General features: G+C 45.5%; 1 protein-coding gene across 7 annotated transcripts in view; it reads right to left on the bottom strand.

Moving 5' to 3' along the window:
* The window catches only part of fam13b (family with sequence similarity 13 member B), a 62,564-nt gene that overhangs the window by 16,737 nt on the left and 28,416 nt on the right, over positions 1-17,411 (bottom strand). For 2 of the 7 annotated variants that reach the window (XM_027282104.1, XM_027282103.1), the window contains exons 7-23: positions 15,846-15,890; positions 12,816-12,911; positions 12,282-12,405; positions 11,097-11,194; positions 10,426-10,480; positions 10,206-10,335; positions 9,795-9,866; positions 8,985-9,258; positions 8,743-8,884; positions 8,085-8,166; positions 7,176-7,379; positions 6,530-6,744; positions 6,348-6,434; positions 5,911-6,006; positions 5,448-5,833; positions 4,860-4,961; positions 4,584-4,741 (exon numbers count right to left, since the gene is read on the bottom strand). In XM_027282104.1, the coding sequence (XP_027137905.1) occupies positions 4,618-4,741; positions 4,860-4,961; positions 5,448-5,833; positions 5,911-6,006; positions 6,348-6,434; positions 6,530-6,744; positions 7,176-7,379; positions 8,085-8,166; positions 8,743-8,884; positions 8,985-9,258; positions 9,795-9,866; positions 10,206-10,335; positions 10,426-10,480; positions 11,097-11,194; positions 12,282-12,405; positions 12,816-12,911; positions 15,846-15,890 (2,332 nt within the window). In that variant the 3' untranslated portion in view covers positions 4,584-4,617. Of the gene's footprint in view, positions 1-1,781; positions 4,742-4,859; positions 4,962-5,447; positions 5,834-5,910; positions 6,007-6,347; positions 6,435-6,529; positions 6,745-7,175; positions 7,380-8,084; positions 8,167-8,742; positions 8,885-8,984; positions 9,259-9,794; positions 9,867-10,205; positions 10,336-10,425; positions 10,481-11,096; positions 11,195-12,281; positions 12,406-12,815; positions 12,912-15,845; positions 15,891-17,411 lie in introns of those variants that run through there. The other 5 variants (XM_027282101.1, XM_027282108.1, XM_027282115.1 and 2 more) reach the window with 5 other exon arrangements.

Here is a 17,411-nt window from a genome sequence, read left to right as displayed (position 1 = left end):
ACGACATGCTAACGCTAAAATTACGTCCTAGATTTAAAATATGTTTTAACACTTTACACATAAGCACAACTGTCATAATCAGTTTCTCACTGATTGCAGCAATTAATATCATTATTACAACACCTGTGTTTTTTTATGATGTGATGTGTATAATTTAATTTTGTCAGAGCACTTTTTCAAAGTTTAAAACATTAAAACAGGGGTGTCCAAAGTACGGCCCAGGAGGCCAATCAGGGCCCATAGTCAGATTTCATGTGGCCTGAAGCTTCATTTTTATCATATTATTTATTGTCAGATACTGCACAGCTGGAAGATTTGTCTTTTTTTGTTGAGATAACGAAGAATTTGAATCGACATAAGAGTGACACTTTTCAAACCTAAATGTTGCATTACTCATGTTTAAAATTCAGATGTGAAAGAAAGACAGATCTGGTTTTTAGATTTGATCACACATTGCCGTTAAAAAATGAAATTGTTGCAGAACAGTGCATTTGTATGAAGCTGTTATTGGTAAATGTTATATTGTTGTAATGTCATATTATCCCGGCTCTCTTAGAAAGAAGTTTGAACATCCCTGCATTCAAACAAAGATTAAAAAACAAGTCAAGGCCGGTGTGGTGAGTCCACTAGAGGACGCTGTTTGCTACTATCACAGAGAGAGAATGAAAAAATACACTTCTAATTAAATTTAATGTAAAATAATGTTTGAAAATTAAGAGTCCTTTAGAAAATCATAATAATTTATTAAATCACATGAATTCAAATATAAAATCTAAAGTATTTTTTTCTGTTTAGACAGTATACATATTTTATAAGATGTTAAACCACCTATATTCTAAATGTTTTCTTATTTATCCGTCACGTTTCATGTAAAACTAACTTCTATTTATATAGCTACATATTTTAATATTTATTAACAGAATAAACCCCCTTAAGCTTCACACAGTTTCTACAGGCTCATTTAATTAAATATAGTTTATAGTTTTTATTTCTATAAATGCTTATTTTCTATTTGTATCTTTGCATATCTTTATATCTTCGTTCATTTGACTCAAGACACGAGAGAGCTGATGTGGCAAGCTTGTAAATTTTATTTTCATGTGTAAATGTTTGTTACTGATTGTAGTTTCTCATCCTTTTGTTGTTAATGAAGAAACAGAAAAAAGCATTCACAAAGTAAGAAAACATTTATAGATACATACATACAATATATCGACGTGATAAAACACAGTATCACATGTCAGTGACTCGGAGGAAGCGAGAAAACATCTGGCGTGAAGAGTTCGCAGCAAAGTTCAGCGTCAGAGATGTCAGCGAGAGTCTGGTTTCTAACTTTGTCACACCTGTGAGCAACATGACCATTTGTCCTTTAAATTTTAAAGATTTAAAGACTCGCTTTTACTCAAATATCCATGCAGACTCGTAAAATATCTTTTTTAATGTCGTCTGTTGCCGTGTTGACCAAAAAAACTGATCATTTGTTCGACGTTTTCCAGGAGGAGCGGCGGTGGTGACCTGCGAGACATCTTTGACCTCTGCTGTGAACTCCGGGCGTGAGGACGACCATGCGCGTCGTCGGGTGGAGGTGGAGGTGGAGGTGGAGGAGGGGGGGTAAGTGATGAAACATACCGTACACTGACAGAACACGTTTACAGTTTACACACGGATGAGTTTTACCGAGCCGACCGTTCACTGCTGTCAGACAAAAACAAAAGAAAAGTCAAAGGAAAGCCCTGCGGAGGATCCACCGTGAGCCATTTCCACTTTTTTTTTTGTTGTTGTTGTTGTTGAGTGATGATAAAAACTGGAATGTTTTCAGATAGGACACGTCTGCCACTGACTTTTCAATCCCTGTTCACCCTCCTGTTAAAATCTGATTCTGGTTTTGGTTTTGCAGCAGCGCCAACATGAATATTTCTGCCGACGACAGTGGTAAAAACACACCGTGTGAGCAGAGCGTGTGTGAAAACAGAAACATAGTACCTCAAATATTCACAGTCCATCCCACCCGTCGTTACCGTAAAACCTCCACGCAAACTTTTATTATTGCTGCTTCTTCATGGCACAAATAATAGAAACAATACATCGTGTTATTCATACTATTATTCTCTTTTTTTGTTGTTGTTTTGCCATGCAAGCTCACTACAGTACTGCTTCTAGATTAGCTTATATTACACAGAGCGACGAAAGAAATCGAGAACAGAGCAGGTTGGTGTTTGATTAGCCACACACAGTGCCAGACTAACTTCTACAGCTGGTTTTACAGTTTGTGAGTAGATACAAAAGGGTTATTATTGTCATTGTCACACAAAATAATGGTTATGATAGTAATAGCAATATTTATAATAACGATTTAAAAAACAAACAAACGACACATTCTTAGGGCATCACAAATATAATGAACCAAAGGGGCCAAACGTAATGTTTGAAATAATTTAAACATTTCTGACATTCATTCCTTCGGGTGTTTGTTTTCTTTCTTGTTGTATGTACAGTATATATTTATATTTGTATAGAAGTAGTGCTTCATTTTTAGAAATACAAATGAAAAAAAAACGCAAAACAAAGGGCTGCATTCACAGTGAATGCTGTGCAAATAACATTTTTTTTTTCTTTTCTACATGAAACTTTTTCACCGTCCCGACAAACACGACGTGCACCCTCGCCTCACTCTTCACAGGCATTCACAAAAAAAACAAAAAAAAACAAAACAATAAACCTCATTCGAAACTTTTCAACCGTCCAAACTCTGCAGGTCAATAAATGTACATCGATTTCTGTCTTAAACATCTCGGGCGTTCTGATAATAGAACCTGCTCCGGTCGGACGACTCCACGTTTCAAATCACACTGTGACTCCTCTGATAAACATGGCCTCTACGAAGAAGAAGAAGAAGAAGACGGGCGTCACACCTCAAACGTTCTCCTCCTCACCTGCCCTCATTTCACCCGCCAGCAGGAAATGAAACCTCGCTGGGACCCGCAGGTTTTCCACACTTCGCTGTACAACCTTTGTGGACGTCATGCTACATACTCATCAGCACCGACTCACCGGGTGATGATCAGTGAACCACAGACGGAGTCTGTGTGTTTTTTAAAAATCAGTGCTGGCAGTGTTGGCACCTCATCGATACAATACGAGCCTTTAAAGCTACAATCAAACGTTAAACCACTTTATTCAGTAACGGTCACTCCAGCTGCACAGCAACTGCTGACCGCGTCGTCACCGACGCTCTGTGAGTTCATCACCCATGATCCTTCACAAACTGAACGAGTGAAGAGACGAAGTGAAGAAAAAAATCATAAAACCTCCTGATCTGAGCACGACTGTTTCCATCGAATGCTGCATCTGAATCACGAGCCTTTGACTTAAAGTAGCGTTTAGTGATCTCAGTATCGCCAACAAAGCTGAAGAACAGAAACGAATGAAAAGAAAAAGTCTTTCACAAACAGCTCCAACGTCACCGGGAGGTTTTTTTTTTGCCCCCGTGGAATATTCAAGAAAAACATGAACAGCAGTGTCCCACAAACATGTATGTATACACTTTTTTTTTTCTAACAATACACACAAACTGTTTTTTTGTTGTTTTTTTAAATCAGTCAGGAGGTGAAGCTTCCACGATGTCAGACAACGACGACAGGATAAAAGAATCGGTCGCCTCGCGTCAAGGAGGAGGCCGCTTCGAGAAAAACCGCTGTGACTCCCTGAAGCGAGGCGAGAAAGAGCGACGCCACCCTCCCCCCGAAAGAAAGAAGAGTCTAAAATGCCAGTCCTCGAGCTGTCCGCTAAGATTCCTCAGCAGGAAGAAGAAAAAAAAAAAACACGAAGAACAAAAAGAAGAAAAAGTTTCTGAAATTAAAAAGTCAAATTTTTTTTCTTTCTCCGAAGTCGAAGAAAAAAAAAAACGAGTGCAAAGTCTTGAGTCACGTTGGTTCGATGATGATGATGATGATGATGATGATGATGATGATGATGTCTCCTTTTTCTCCAGGTTTCTGTGATATGACGTCGGATGAGGCAGCACGGATCAGTTATGGCTGACGGGAGTGATTTAAGTCGAGCTGCGTTCACGTCACGGCTGTAAAAACCTTCAGACTGTAACGTCCACATTACTGAGCTGAATGAAACGTGGAATCGTGTTTTTAATCAAAGAAATTAACGACTGAAGTGATTTTAAGCTTTTCTGTGATCGACGCTTCATCAAAACAGTCCCAGGAACCAAAGACTGACGATTCAAAACCCGTCGGAGATGTTGTAAACTACAGATTAAGACCCGCGCTTGGTTACATGTAGCTGAGGACTGTTTCCAAACTTTGGTTGCTGCAGTTAAAATGCAGGTGACGACACACGGTGTTTACATCGAAGTGAAATCACGACACGCCGACTCTAAAGTTTCATTTTCTAAAGTAACTCTGAACCAGCCAAGTCACTCGTTTAGTTTTCTCCGTGACGTGAACGCAGCGCGCTGAGCGGTCGGTTGAAGTCATGTGATGTGGCTGCCGTTGGTTGCTGGAGCGTTTGTCCCAGGTTGTGACAGACTGATGGTCGACCCGGGCGGGTCCTCGCAGTGGCAATGAACCGATGTGTGTGTGTGTGTGTGCGGTGATGAGCGGTATCTTAGATGGATTTGGAGGAATCCTGTTTGCTGATGAGAACTTCCAGGAGGCGCAGCTTGGCCTTGATCCTCTTGTACTCCCGGTACTCCTCGAGCATCGGCACCCGGTCCTCCTTCTGAACATTTCTACAGCAGAGACAGAGAACACGACGTGAGTGAGCCTCAGATGTTTCTGCAGAGTCAAATCATTTCTCAGCTCTCTGTCAAAAACTAAAAATCATGAGTGACTGTGTCTTCCACCAACCTTCCATTATGCTGATAAAAATTCTCCTCGAACTCTCGGATGGTCTTCCTCAGTTTCTTCTTCTCTGCTCTGGCCTTCCACAGCTGTTCCAGCAGCTCTGGCCTGGAGGAGAACGATGGGAAACATGGAGACAGTTAACGAACACGAGCTGCTTAAAATCATCCGTTAATTAAAGATCGAGGATCGAGGTCAGTGTGAGAGATCAGCTGTCAGGAGCCGGGAAGTGACCTGGATGTACGAACCGGGTCTGATGGAGGAGATTACAGGTGTGTGTGTGTGTGTGTGTGTGTGTGTGTGTGTGTGTGTGAGAGAACGTGAGCTCAGTAACACGATAACCAGATCACACACTCAGCAGATGAAACCTGTTGATGGTTTAGCACAAAGCTCGTAGTTGCTCCGTGTGTGTGTGTGTGTGTGTGTGTGTGTGTGTGTGTGTGTGTGTGTGTGTGTGTGTGTGTGTGTGTGTGTGTGTGTGTGTGAGAGTGAGAGTGAGAGTGAGTGAGTGTGTGTGTGTGTGTGTGTGAGAGAGTGAGTGTGTGTGTGTGTGTGTGTGCGTGTGTGTGTGTGTGTGTGTGTGTGTGTCCTCACATGGACGAGGCGTTGGAGCTGGACAGTCGCAGGTCCAGCGCCAGCCTCCCCGACCCCTCCTCCACCTTGGCCGTCATGGGACAGTCGCTCTGCCGGTCCGGTTGGTTCTGGCTCCTCATCGATCCGTCGGTCGGGGTCACGAGGTCGACGGCCATGATGACCTCGGGGCTCTGCATCTCCCCGCCGCTGCTCTCTCCCTCCTCCTCCTCCTCCTCTTCTTCGTCCTCCTCCCTCTCCTCCTCCCGCTCGTCTTCTTCTCCTCCTCCCCCCTCTCTCTCTTTCCGCTCATCCTCCTCCTCCTCTTTGATCTCCTCCCAGAAATGGGCGGTTTCTCCCTCGATGATCGGCTGCAGCGTCTGACTCCGCCTCTTGCTGGAGGGGGACACCTGCAGGAGAGAGGAGGGGAGGTTAAGGTGTGACACGCCCTCAGCGCTCACACACACACATGTTGATGTGTACGTACTGTGACGGGCGTGATGCTGACTCTGGTGAGCATCTGTTTGACCAATCTGTAGCGATCGTAGAGAGGCTTCACCACCAGACGCTCCTCTCTGGTCACCTGAGAGGAAGAGAGCGAAACGTTTAGAGAACGTTTGACACAACGTCACAGAACAAACCCACCAAGACATCATCATCCAGACTGTCTCCCTGTCTCTCTCCCTACGTCACAATCGATGTCCAACTAACCTGGCGCCTGGTCTTCAATCAACCCAAAAGGTCACGTTACCCCGATCCAGACTTTTCTCGTCTGTTGTTCCCCGTTGGTGGAACGTCCTACCAGTTCCTACCAGATCACAGCGTCCCTCTCTACCTTCACAAACCTCCTGCTCTTCAGAGACCTCCTCTCCAACACTACCAACACCTTTCTTTGGGGGCTAAATGTGAATGTCAGTCACTCACCGGTCGCCCGTGCAGGCCTTCGTAGTGCAGCAGGTTCTTCTGTAGGACCGTCTTCTCACAGGACAGCTGCTCCTTGGTCATCTTCTGCTGAGACACACACAGTCAGTCGTGTGATAGTGATGTAACCTTTGACTAAACACAGTCTGCTCCACTTTTTTAATCACGTCTCCTCTGCTGCTCACCTTGATGTCGTCAGGCCAGCCGTCCTCCTGCCTCTTCCCTTTGACCCTGCGCTGGATCAGCTCCAGTGTTTCCTCCCGGGTGGGTCGCTGACCCTTGACCTCCACCGCTGCGTCGTAAGCGCTCTGGTCCAGCGTGGAGCCGAAGCTCTTGGGTAAGGTGTTGCTGCGGGGACGAGTCTGCGGGCCGAGCTCGCTTTCCGCACGGTGTTTGGCATCTGTGGGACGGAGGAACACGGCGATGAAGGAGAGGAAACGACGCGGGACGAGAAACAAACGTTAAACATCTTTCACCGACGATCAGACATGCAGGAATCTGACAGGCGGCTGTGGTGGTTTAAAGTCAGCCGGTCACAACATGAGAAGACAGACGAACATGCTGAACAGAAGCACAACACGGCACACGGCCAACACCCAAACACAGCAAGGGAAAACCTCCTAACAACCACAGGAAGACAATCAGAAGACCCTGAACTCTCTAAACACCAACATTCAAATCACAAACTGTCTCTCTCTCACGTTACGGATCGGAACCTCTGTCCCGTCCACACATCGACAGGAAACACACCAAAGCACAAAGCAGGATGCTCCCACATTGTGGCTGTCAGTAGTGTCTGTGTTGTTTACTTACTGAGGTGCTGGTACTTACTGAGGTGATACGGTCTAGAGCTCAGGCCTGAGTATGGGTGGAGCGGGGGGGTGAGTGTGTGATGGGGAGGTGAGCAGATAGAGGAGGAGGAGGAGGAGGAGGAAGGGGAAGAGGAGGAGGAGGAGGGAGCATGGTGGCGTCTGTATGAATGGAGCAAAGCCTGGTGCCTCAGCGTGCTTCTGGGTAAAAGGTGGTGCTGGCGTCCTGGTTGGCCGATCAGTCAATCAATCAATCAATCGGGTCGGTGGGCGATAGGAGGAGGTGGTCGAGGAGGAGGGAGGAAAGTGGAGAGTGGGTGCTCGCGTTATTGTTGATTTTTCAATTTTTGATTTGAAACAGAGAGAAATGTTTCGGCCACTGCGTTCTCCGAGGAGGAGAGCCGTCACCTCACGTGGAGGGAGGGTGGACGAGTGTCACCGGGGTCGACCAGGACGGTGAAACGATGCACAAGAGACATCCGAAGACATCGGACGTCTTATTTTATCTTCTAACACCTGCGTGGACTCAAAGATCTGATCAAAATTTTAATTACTTCACAGATTAAATATTATTTATTCCAAATATTCACAGATTACTCAAAGTCTTGTCCACTGTTGCACCGTGCCGGTCTCACCGCAGACGTAATGAATGTGGGTTCACAAGGACGCACCAGCACACTGCAGGGTGGGAGCCACGCGTGTGAGAGCCACGTCAACTCTTGGCATGTGTGTGTGTGTGTGTGTGTGTGTGTGTGTGTGCGCGTGTGTGTGTTAGATTAGCACACATGCGATGTTGTTACAAAGGTCAAAGGTTTCGGAGTGAGGGAGGGTCAAGCTGTCCAGCATGGAACAGGATGGCACAAAGACACTCTAACCCCGACACACACACACACACACACACATGCATGTTAAGAGGAAACACAGGGTCTACCTTTAATCTGCCTGCGGATCTTCGTGAGGTCGGTCATCCATTTGAGGACTTTGGGGTTAGCTGCCTTGTCTCCGTGAGAGGGCTGCAGAGAGACGAGAAAGACAAACTGATCAGGTCCCGACGAGATTAATGAAACTTTGTTTCTTTTATTATTATGATTATAATCTCCAAAGGCAGAGCGTTCGGTTATGAAGCTCCTCTTCTGTGGAACCAGCTCCACATTTTAGAGTCTACTGAGGACGTTCCTCTTTGACAGAGCTCAAAGTTCGAGTTTGTGTCCCTTTGCTGCCTGTTCCTCATCTCACAGGTTCTCTGATGGCATCCACCACATTATTATTATTATTATTATTATTATTATTATTGCCACCTTTAACGTTTAGAGTTATTATTTTATTGCTGCTGTGCATCTGTGTCTCACTCTCTCTAAGTGTTTGCTCGTAACTGTTGAGTCTCTGGGAATGATTTTCTAAAGAGTATGGACTAAACCTGTGTCATGAGATAACTTGTTATAATTTGGTGCTATAAATAGAATTTAGTTATTATTTTAAAAAAGTTCTTGCTCTTCAGAAGGTTACAGGCCGATGCATCGGATCATGAACTCCACCTTCATCAGATAAAAGTCCTACATGAAGAGGAGGAGAGGGGCGGGGGGACAAACCTTGTAGTTCCTCTCCTTCTCGAACTGCTCTTCAAACTGTTTGATTTTCTTCTTCAGGTGCTGAAGCTTCTTGGTGAGTTGGTGGGTCACGGAGTCTCCTCCTCTCATCGCCTCTTTGGAGCCAAACGATGCTCGCCGCGGCCTGAAGTGACGGTGGAGACACGAACATGCATGAACAAAACATCCGACAGGATCTCACACACACACACACACACACACACACACACACACACACACCGTACCTCTGTGCTTTGGTGGGTGAGGTGGCGTCCGGGTCCTGCTGGAGGAACCGCTGGGCGCTGTGTGCTCCAAAGTCGAGGAAGCGGCGTGCGAGGAGGTGAGGGTGAGAGCGGGAAGAGGAGAGGGAGGCGTCCTGCCCTCCTTCCTCCTCGTCCTCCTCGCCTTCCTCCTCCAGGGGCAGTGGGGGGAGAGGAACCATGCGACCGGCCAGCGGGGAGAGCTGAGCCTCTCCGCTCTCGTTGTCGTCCTGCCAGGATTTGTAAGCCGGGACGGGGTCTGAAGAGAGGAGGAGACAAAACGAAGACGAGGGAGTCAGGACATGCAAACAGGTCAGGGAAGGAGGAGGAGGAGAAAGGATTAATACACGAGTATTACACGTGAGGACGCTACTGTACAAGTCACACAGAGAAGCTGCCGAGCGGCGTTCACTGTCTTCTTCGGCCGCCTGCTGACTCACTTTTTGCCTGATTAACGGCGTCTTGCCTGTCAGCGCTTTGCTAACGAGCTGAGGCGCGAGGGCGAGGTGAAGGAGGGGCCCCGGAAAGATAATGAGACGATGAGGTGAGATACAGAGTCAGGAGAAAAAAGGTGTCGCGATCAATCTGCCCCGAGTCCACCAGCTGTGTTATCACATCCCATGACAGGACATGCAGAGATTTCTTCATCATCAGTGTCGCACAAACGAGTTTTAACAAAGCTCGCCCTGCTGCGCACAAACCAGCAAGCGGCCACGTCAGAGAGAAATCAACGAGGAGGGATGAAAGGAAGGAAAGAAAGATGGGTGGGTGTGTGGGCAGATTTCAGCGGCTTACCTTGGCCTTCTTTTTGCAGATGCATACATGAGAAGTCTATGGGAGGGAGGTGGAGATGGGAGGGGGGTGACGCTGTTTGGATGGAAGGAGGAGGAGGAGGAGGAGGAGGAGGAGGAGGAGGGAGAGAGATAGTCGAGAAGAGGACCAACATTCATTCAGTATGTTTGTACAACAAAACGATGCTGAACATGAAATGTTTTCATATTTGATTTGGAGCCCACAGAAACATTTAAAAATGATTTCACTCATCAAACTGGAAGAATACGAAAACTCAAACATCTTCTTGAGGGTCTTCTGTATGTAATATTATTTCAAACACTTCAACAGTACGTCTCAAAATATGTGAAATTAACATTTTACATATTCGTTTTTATTTTTTGCAGTGAACAGCGAGACGACCGGGTAACCTACCTTCCCATTGGTTGTCGGGGAAGAGCTGGAGGTGGGGGTTGTTGCCAGAGTTTGGTTGGCATGGCGACAGATGGTTCCTGTTGTTCTCGCTGGTGTTGGCGTTCTGATCACAGCGGCACGAAACCGAGTCCTGAAGGAAGACGGAGAGAGATTAAAGAAACAAATCAGGGAAGGAGGTACGAAGGAAAGCACAGGTGACATATTCACACTCGTTACTCACACAGCTCATGGTGTCAGTCTGAGTCTGCTCCATGTCACAGGGTTGATTGTCCTGCCTGAAAACACAGAAAATATACTTTGAACTTGATATTTATGCTCAGACATCTATAATTCATTTGTTGCTTATTTCTATGTAAATAAATGTAGAAACTTGTATGTATATTTTTCCGTGTGCTGATCAGTCCTTGAGCTCATGGACCTGAGGTATCAAAAGTATTTTCTCCCTTCACATTTTAATGAACCGTTGGATCTTATTTGAAATCTTTCTGAGAGTGCTGAGCTGTAGCAGATTCACACAGAGTCACACAGAGACTAAAAGCCTTTTCACACATGAACGATTTCTCGTGGGAAAAAAAAAAAACACACAAAGGTTTAAACTGCCTCGACTGTTTCACCATTAAACACAGCGGTGTGTTATCACAACCCGGAGGCGTGACACAGTGTGACGTGCGGAGTAAATCGACCCCATGCCGTGTGAGAGGCGACGATGATGATGATGATGATGATGATGATGATAGAGGTCTGTTACAGATGCAGCATAAAAATGAGACGTCGTGCGTCGAAGTGATTTGTAAACGTGAGGTGTCACGTGATCTGTGCGAGACGACACGAGCTTACAACAGAGTGTGTGTCCCTCTCTCTGTGGCTTAAAGGTGACCTGACCCAGCTCACCTGGCGGTGTTGATGTTGTTCTCAGCATCTCTGACAGCCTCTGCATCCAGGTCCATTCCCGAGCTCTCCTCCAGGGCGGCGCCAGAGTCCAAAGAATCCTGGGAAGAAAGTAACAGGAAGCTCACATGAACCTGCTCATCATGTCGTCTCACTTCCTTTGAGCCTTAAATGTTAGAAATCATTCATTGATACGAGGCCCCTTCCACATAAAGATCAATCCTACATCTATGACGCATATACTGTAGATTCATCTCGTGATTATCTGTCTCACAAACCTCCAAGTAAAAGGTGAAGAGGCTTTTACCCTCATAACTGCTGATCTTTCTCATGATCTGCCCGAAACACTCCAACATTTATCGATGATTTAAGGTCGTGAACATCCACACTGAAGGTTAAAAGTGAAAGATGACTGTGTATACATGTGGCAATGGTATGGTGTGTGTGTGTTGGCGGCGCACAGGTGCTGCTGTCATTCTTCGGCTCTTGGCTCATCTATTTTAAGATCATTGTTAAAGAGGTGACATCTTTCTCAGGACACGTCTCGCTCCGTCTGCCGCTCGCCTCTCGGCCGCCGTCTGGACGTCTGAAATGGTTCTTGGGGTTCGAGGGGATTAGTGGCAGTGAGGAAGGGGTTTGATTTCCACCATGATGAGAGTGTACGTGATGCTCGTGGAAAAAAATACATGCACATAAAGTGCAGGAAACTTCTACTGAATTAACGATAAAGTCTGGCTGTGTCAGACTTCTGCTCCTGATGCACGCCTGGCAGACAGTTGGTGTAAAAAGTTGATGTGGAAGTCACAAAGCGAGTTTCACACTGAGCTGTGCTTCTTTTCACTGCAGCCTTACGTAATCCCCTCATGACTCGATGTTAAGAACAAAACTCTGCCTGTACGTATCGGCGCGTTCATCGATCTGTGTGCATGTTCGTGTCCGCTCTCGTCCCCGGTAGAATTCCAGCGATTGTGGCAATCGGAGCAGAACAAAGATGGACTGTGCTGATAATATCAAACATTCAGGGCTGGAACGAGCCGACGCACTGAGACAGGAAGGAGGTCAGCTATGGGAAATATGCTGCCAGCCCACACAGCAACTGGTCAGGGTCGGTGCATTGTATGTGTGTGTTTTTCAAGGTTGTTTCTCAAAGTGTGTCTGTGTGTGTGTGTGTGTGTGTTTAACACTTACTTGTGTGTCTTTCTGACTTTGTGTGAGTGGGGTCTCCCCCTCTGTGTCGCAGGGACTGTCCTCGGGGTCTGTTTGTTGCTCATCTTCATGGCAACCCTGGTCTGCAGGCTCGGCGGGGCTCACCCTGAAAAACAGAAGTGAGAGAAACGTTGAACAAACCTAACAGAAACATTCATATCTACTCATTCCAAACACAGAGATGTCACCGTGCCACCTCCAGCAGGTGTGGGTTTTATTTTAGGACGCCGTGTGGAGCTCCTGGACGTCTTGTTTTGTCTCGGCGGTGACTGAACAGCTGCTGCTCTCAGCATGTAGAGTTTACGAATCGCCAGCACAGCTGTCAACATGTTTACCGGTAAACTGAACCATATGGTGGGCTTCGTGCCGTCGTACACAATGTTCACTATGACGGATATGTTCATCCGATGCCACTTTAACCACAGAGGAATCCGTGCGACGCGAGTTTTTACCAGCAGGTGCATGGAGGGTCTTCATGTCTGTGCGTGTGAATGATAATGTGTCGTGCGCTCTCACCCCTGGCTGTCGTAGTTGCTGAGGTCTTGGTCGATGGAGGATTTCAGCTCGAAGAAGTGCTGCTCCACTGCAGCTCTGATGGTTCGCTGAATTATCCTGCAACGATAAATTAAAAAAAAACAACTTAATTAAACTTAATCGACTTCAAACTTTATGTGTATCAAATCATTTTACTGTGCGTGATGACAGATCATCTTCCAAAGGTCGACTTTGTAGGAGTCAGTGGCATCTACTAGTGAGGTCACAGGTTGCAACCAACTAAATACCCCTCACCTCACCAACTCCTTCCAGGCATGTAAGGCCTTATTGAGAGTCAGCGTTTAGTTTTTCTGTTCTAGCGTAGAAACATGACGGACTCCGTAGATTTAAAAGATGTTTTATTTTATGGCAATAAAACACAACAAACGTTATTTTCAGATGATGAAAACACAGATTCCATTTCTCTAAAACCGACACACTGGACCTTTAAAAAGTGCATTTCTCTACATCATGTCTGACGGTTTTAAGCTTTAATGCGCCACATTAAATTCAGTAACTTTATATTATATTAATATATATATAATAACTTCAGCAAGGTTAGTTACTGTTCAACTGAAACCTGTTTAAATGCTGAGTAATGATGCAGACACGTTTCCTCCAGTTCGAGTGTTTTAGACTTAGACGGCACTTTACTGATCGCTTTGGGATGACTCCCTCCAGGAAACTGAATTTCCAGACACTTGTATACAAAATAAAGGAGGTATGAAATATAAAAGAGTAAAACTGTCACAGCGCAGAGTTCAACAGTTAATTAATAGTTTGAATGAAGTGTTCAAACTGTTAAGTATAGCCACTATCCTCTGTTATAATCCGGACTCAGTGACGTGTAATGCTGTGTTCAATTATTCAGTCGACTCCACGTGAGATTAATTGACGCGCTCTTTTGTTCAGTTATACTAAATCCAATAAGCTCACTGCCTTGCTCATCCATTTAATTAAGACCTCGGCGGTGTTCGGAATAAAAAGGTGAGCGGTGCCGAGTAATGAAACGCAGGTTCAGGCCTTCGTCTCTGGAACAACATACGAGCCTCCTCACATAATCCCACCTGTCATCAGCCTCTTAGAATTAACAGAAAGAGCTCCGCTAAATCAATTAGCAGACACACTGCTGGAGATTCAGACGATAAACTGATGTGTTTACCTCCATGCCAACAAGAACGTTCGTTTACTGAAGGTTCATAATGAATCAAACGTTCACTCAGATGCTTTCGAGGCTCTTTAAAAAGTCCTTATTGAGTCAATAACCCGGTCCAGCTCTGAACGGATTAATAAAACCAGAGAGGAGGCGAGGACATCACAGCCTATAAAAGGTAACAGCAGTAACACTCTGACCTCATCTACACTCACATGCGATGATTGATCCACAAGCTCCACTGAGACTTTATTTAACTCGCATGAGCACGTGTGCGATCATAATGCATCCCTCCCTCGTTTATTCTGGCTTCTTGCGGGCGGTTAAGATTTATTCCTGCAGGTTGACCGGGAAAGCTCCCAGCTCTCTTCACACTCCTCCACACACACAGCTGCTGATGGATCACACCCCATCAGTCATAACATCACACTGGGCGTGCAACATATTTACACCAACAAAGTTACACCAGACTTGGAGCTGGAGCGTAACAAACTGTGTCTGGGCTTCACATCCATTTAAGGGAAAACTCATAAAAATGTGTTGGACCCTGAGGTTAAATAAATGTGTGTGTGTGCGAAGCTCTACAAACAATAACAGTCCATCACACACAAACACAGTTAGCGAACACATACGCACAGCACTGTGTGTTTTTGCTGCTGTCGTCTAAATCTTTCTAACAGGAGAGGCGTCCTGAAGACGTTACTCAGACCGAGGCCATCGCACCCGTCTAATGGACTTTTAGGAAATGTGTGGCACCTGAACGACAGTCAAACATCTGCTGAATCCAAACTGAAGTGACTGTAAGGATTTCATTTCTCGTATGTTAGACTGAATATTGTTCATTTCTGGCAGCAGAGTGTAAAAGCTCTGATGTTAGAAGAAGAAATGTTAAAGTGTCAAAGTTAGTGCTAAAACAATTAGTCAATATTAAAATGAATCAAGTGTTTATGTAACTTTTTAAACAGAAACATTTCTCAGTTTCAGCTTCTGAATTGTGACAATTTGCTCATTTTCATTTCATAGAGCACTGGTTCTCAAACTGTGGTACCAACACCACAGGTGGTACGCGGAGGAATGAATTTAGAAACATTCAGTACCATCAATCCTACAAGAATTTGAATGAAAAATACTTTAAACACGTGGTAATATTCTGTCTCAGTATCGTCACATCACGTTCACGCAGGCAGCGTGCAGCGCGCAAACATACGTGATTAGTTACAAACTAAAATGTGACGGGGAGATCGTGAGTGGAGGTCAAAGGAACGGTTCAGAAACTCTGCAATCGTGAAGAGAAGTGTGGATCAGGAGCTCTGGTCAGTCCGATCAGTTTTCATACATCTGTTCTACTGGTGATACTTGAAGAGACGAGTATATTCTGAGCTGGTATGCAGTGTGGAAACTTTGAGAAACTGTGTTGTAATCATCATATAATCTGCAGATGAATGCAGCGCAGTAATCTTACATACGTGTTCGGCACCATAGTAAACTATTTTACTCATGCAGCAGTGCCGAGGCCTGACAGTCATGTGATTGCTGGGTTCATGTCCTCGGGGCTCTAATAGCGCCGAGCTGTGCAAAATGTTTTACTTTAGCTTCATAATCAAAACACGGGGGCAGCTTCCCTCCTTCCTCCTCATCGCTTCCTCTCGACCTTGTCAGATGACCCTTTACTCCCTCTTCACGCCTCAGCTTCACCCGGTCATCGCTCTCTCACCTCTCGTTTGCAACATTTACAGGATACAACTGCTCGCTTCAAGATGACTCGTCAGGTTTGGTTTGTCTGCAGGTCGCTGCAGTGCATTCACGAGTGTGTGCCTCTGAATGTTAGTGAGAGCGAGTAACTGTCTGTGTGTACTTACTCAGCAGAGTCGGCAGGCAGGATGGATATGGGAGAGAGGTGGGAGCTGTAGAGAGACAGAGAGAGAAAGAACATGGTTAGAACATCACGTACTTCTCGACTCCCTTCCCATGCTGATATGAAACGACCTTGGAGGCGGAGGGCGTGGATGTCGGGCGGCAGGAGTCAAAACAGGGAAGAGGAATGACAATAACCAACGAAACATTTACGTCTGAGCCGAGCGAGAAAGAATCAAACAAAAGATTTGTGTAAGTTTGCAAGATGAGGTTATGTTCTCGCTGCAGATGTCTCCTAATCTAAGATCCCCTGTGCCAAATGATCTCAAGAAACACAAACAAACACACACACACAAAGTTTCCGTCTCTGGCGCCACTTTGGGTGGGCAGATTGTTATTTAGGCTACAGAGCTCTGCTGAAGCGTCCTGATCAGATAGAAGGAAGTGCATTTTCATCTATGCTCCTCCATAAGCAAGGACGTGTGTGTGTGTGTGTGTGTGTGTGTGTGTGTGTGTGTGTGTATGCGTGTGTGTGTGTGTGTGTATGCGCGTGCATAAAACAGGGAGGCGGCTGAGATGTGTCAGTTGATTCAGCAGCCTGCCGCTGGCCCCTCGCACTCACACACACACAAACACACACACACACACACACTGACAGGCATGCCAGGAGTCCAGATTTATATAACACTCCTACACACACAACACAAGGTCGTCACAAGCTTTGTGTGTGTGTGTGTGTGTGTGTGTGTGTATGTTGGCTCTTTAACACAACCACACACTCTTGATGCAGTAAGTCCTCAGGTAGATCGATACAGACTGAATTATTGATGCTTGACACGCTGATGCCCTCCGTCTTTATTCTTCTTCTAATCTTTCCCTTGTTCCTTGTTTCTTGTTTCTATTCTCGTCGTCGTCTTTCAAGCTTTCTAAATTTCCTTTCCCTCCTCCTTTCAGTACCTCTGTCCTCCTTCCTCCCTTTTTTCGGATCTCTGTTGTCAATTTTTAATTAGATTTCTCTCAGAATGAATATTCTCTTCTTTCTTATCAGCCTTATTCCATCATTGCTTTTCTCTCACCCCATCACGTTTGATACAAAAATGTTTCTTCATCTCCACCCTTTATCCTTTTCGTCCCTTCGTCTCTCCTCCTGCTGCTCTCTTGATTCTTTACTGGCTTTGGATGGTAACATTATCCCACACTCCTTTCCCGGCACTGTAACCTTGATTGTGAATGTGTGTGTGATGGAGAGACAGACGAAAAGAGAAAGACAGATACCGATATTGTGGAGAAAACAAAATAAAAACACTCCTCTCGTGAGGAAAGAGTGACAAAAACACTGACTGATTATTTGGATGATGTTAAATCAGCTTCTTCTGTCAGATATAATGATCTGGACTGTGTTTACATCATGTGAACCTCTCTCCTGTTAGTCCACACAGAGATCAGCTCCTTTAAAACACACCCTGCAGGTCCCTACACCACCGATAACATCTGACAGCGGGCTCTCCTGCCTGAGGGACCGCGCTGGCCTGGGTTGCCGCATCACTAACAATAGATCCTTAATAGAGTCC

This window comes from Larimichthys crocea, chromosome I (assembly GCF_000972845.2).
Source record: "Larimichthys crocea isolate SSNF chromosome I, L_crocea_2.0, whole genome shotgun sequence".
NCBI lineage: Eukaryota > Metazoa > Chordata > Actinopteri > Sciaenidae > Larimichthys > Larimichthys crocea.
This window is presented reverse-complemented; position numbering and strand designations above follow the sequence as displayed.